Source organism: Populus euphratica, unplaced genomic scaffold (assembly GCF_000495115.2).
Source record: "Populus euphratica unplaced genomic scaffold, PopEup_1.0 scaffold31.1, whole genome shotgun sequence".
Taxonomy (NCBI): Eukaryota; Viridiplantae; Streptophyta; class Magnoliopsida; order Malpighiales; family Salicaceae; genus Populus; species Populus euphratica.
In genome coordinates this window covers 3,479,618-3,481,841 of record NW_011499850.1, presented here as the reverse complement: position 1 = coordinate 3,481,841, position 2,224 = coordinate 3,479,618, and the positions used below count along the sequence as shown (strand labels likewise).

General features: G+C 37.3%; 1 protein-coding gene across 1 annotated transcript; it reads left to right on the top strand.

Moving 5' to 3' along the window:
• Window positions 1-452: 452 nt before the first annotated feature.
• LOC105121222 (putative glutamine amidotransferase YLR126C) lies at window positions 453-1,900 on the top strand. Its single transcript, XM_011019782.1, has 3 exons — window positions 453-977; window positions 1,162-1,494; window positions 1,611-1,900. The coding sequence occupies exons 1-3, from the start codon at window positions 660-662 to the stop codon at window positions 1,707-1,709; spliced, it is 750 nt and encodes a 249-aa protein (XP_011018084.1). The 5' UTR covers window positions 453-659; the 3' UTR covers window positions 1,710-1,900.
• Window positions 1,901-2,224: the final 324 nt, after the last annotated feature.

The following is a 2,224-nucleotide window of genomic DNA, read 5'->3' as shown; positions in this document are numbered from 1 at the left end:
CCAGAAAATAGCTTTTTAAGAGGAAATTTCTTTGAATATTAGCTAAAACTAGGCTTGAATTGGATAGGTGAAATTGAGAAATATTTATTTTTTGATGATACACGCTACGCCCTGCTTAATTCTGGACTTTGACTTTCAAAAATCAAACTGAAACTAGCATAATAATACCTAGCTCTAACTTATTTTATGTTTTATGCCCCCCCCCCGGTCCGGTCACTGTTCACTAAGCACGTTTATAATGACGTTGAAACATTTTCTATCCAAGAAAATTCGTAAACCGCGTCGTATATAGTAATTTAAATTAAAATACAAAATGTCAAATGTTGTCTCTGTCTCCCACTCTCTCATGCACAGTGTAAAAACGTTTCAAATTCGTCCAAAACGTTCTAAAATTATTCATGTTGCTTTTTAATATTAAAATGGTTGCCCGTTTGGGTCCCTAATCTATCGTCTTTTCTATATATACAGCTCATTCCATCTTCAGCTTCTCATTCTAAAAGCCATCCGCTCCTGCTGATAACTGCTCATAATTCCCATCACCATCTTCGTCATTTTTATTGCTTCTTCAAAAGTCCACATAGCTTACCACTATTGTTGACTTTGAAACGGTTTGGTTTTAATTTCTTGATCTAAGTTTAATTTCTTGATAGCTTGAAGATATGAAGGTTACATCCGAGAAAAGATACGCTCTTTTGCAAGCAGCAAGGGACTCTGACTATGTAAAGAAAGTGTACGGCGGGTACTTTAATGTGTTTGTTGCAGCTTTTGCCGAAGAAGGAGAAACATGGGACTTGTTTAGAGTTGTTGAGGGGGAGTTTCCTGACATGAATGAGCTTCACAAATACGATGGCTTTGTAATTACCGGCAGCCCTTATGATGCCTACGGAAATGACTACTGGGTTCTCAAGCTTTGCTTCATCTTGCAAACTCTAGATGACATGGAGAAGAAAGTCCTTGGAATTTGCTTTGGTCATCAGGTACTTGATTTTGTTTTTGACCATGCCATTTGAACAATAAGCCTCAAATTAACTCCAAACTAGCCCCCCCAAAAAAAAGAGAAAGACAAGAAAATCCAAAGTAATTAACTGGATAAATATACGCATAATTATGACTCGAGTACGTGCTGAATGGTGTCTTCTGTTGTTACGGAGTTGCTTACAGGTTTTGTGCAGAGCGCTGGGTGGAAAAGTTGGAAAATCATATTCTGGGTGGGATATTGGGTTAAGGAGAGTGAGCATAGTGAAGGATCTGTCACCATGCAGCTTCCCAGGTGACCGGACAGAAATCCCTCCCTCGCTATCAATAATCGAGTGCCATCAAGATGAGGTGTGGGAGGTGCCATTAGGAGCTGAAGTGATTGCATTCTCAGAAAAAACTGGTGTGGAGATGTTCACCATTGGAGATCACATTTTGGGCATTCAAGGCCATCCCGAGTACACCAAGGATATTCTTTATAATCTCATCGATCGCCTTCTGAGTAACAACTGCATAGAGGTAACTAAAAAACTAATCACTTAATTTAATTGTTAACCCAGTTTCATCAACAAACTTTTGTTTCTAATTAGTTGACAAAAATGGTAATTAAGTTTTCCAAAATTTGATGACTGCAGAGTGCTTTTGCCGAAAAGGCCAAGTTTGGATTGGAGATAGCTGAACCAGACAGAAAATGCTGGGAAAAGATCTGCAAGAACTTTCTTAAGGGTAGATGATAAGGTTAACTTTGTATATTGATGTGAACGTCTTTTTTGTTCTATCATCGTTTTCACAAGACTAGCTAAAAAAAGAGCGATTAGCTAGCTCGTGAACCAACGTGCGTGTCGAATGTATGTCCTCTTCTTGATAATTTTAATGAACCAGATAACTTGGTGGGGAAAGACTAAATTTGAGTTGATTAACTTCAGATATTTGTCTGCTACAGTCTAAGATTCATCCGATAGCCTTGTTCGCATCTGTGGCTGCCAATTTCTCCTGTAGGGTGTCTGGATAGAGTTGTGGTGAAATGTGGTTGTTTTTCTATTTTTATTTTTTCATTTACGGTGCTTTTACATCCAAACCAAGCCTTAGATTAGATTAAATTAAACGGTGCCTTTACCACCATTAATAGCAAGTTTTTCTCTTTTTCGCTTGTTTTTTGTGGGTTCCATGAAAAGACAAATCATACATATATCACAGTCATATTATTATGTTTGTTTTCATGTTATAAAAATATTTTATAAAAAAATAA

What these genes read in the sequence shown, in the direction of transcription:
- LOC105121222 (XM_011019782.1), top strand. Translation starts at nt 660, where the DNA reads ATGAAGGTTACATCCGAGAAAAGATACGCTCTTTTGCAAGCAGCAAGG. An exon ending in GAATTTGCTTTGGTCATCAG is followed by an intron (nt 978 to 1,161) that starts GTACTTGATTTT and finishes AGTTGCTTACAG; the next exon opens with GTTTTGTGCAGAGCGCTGGG. An exon ending in TGAGTAACAACTGCATAGAG is followed by an intron (nt 1,495 to 1,610) that starts GTAACTAAAAAA and finishes TGATGACTGCAG; the next exon opens with AGTGCTTTTGCCGAAAAGGC.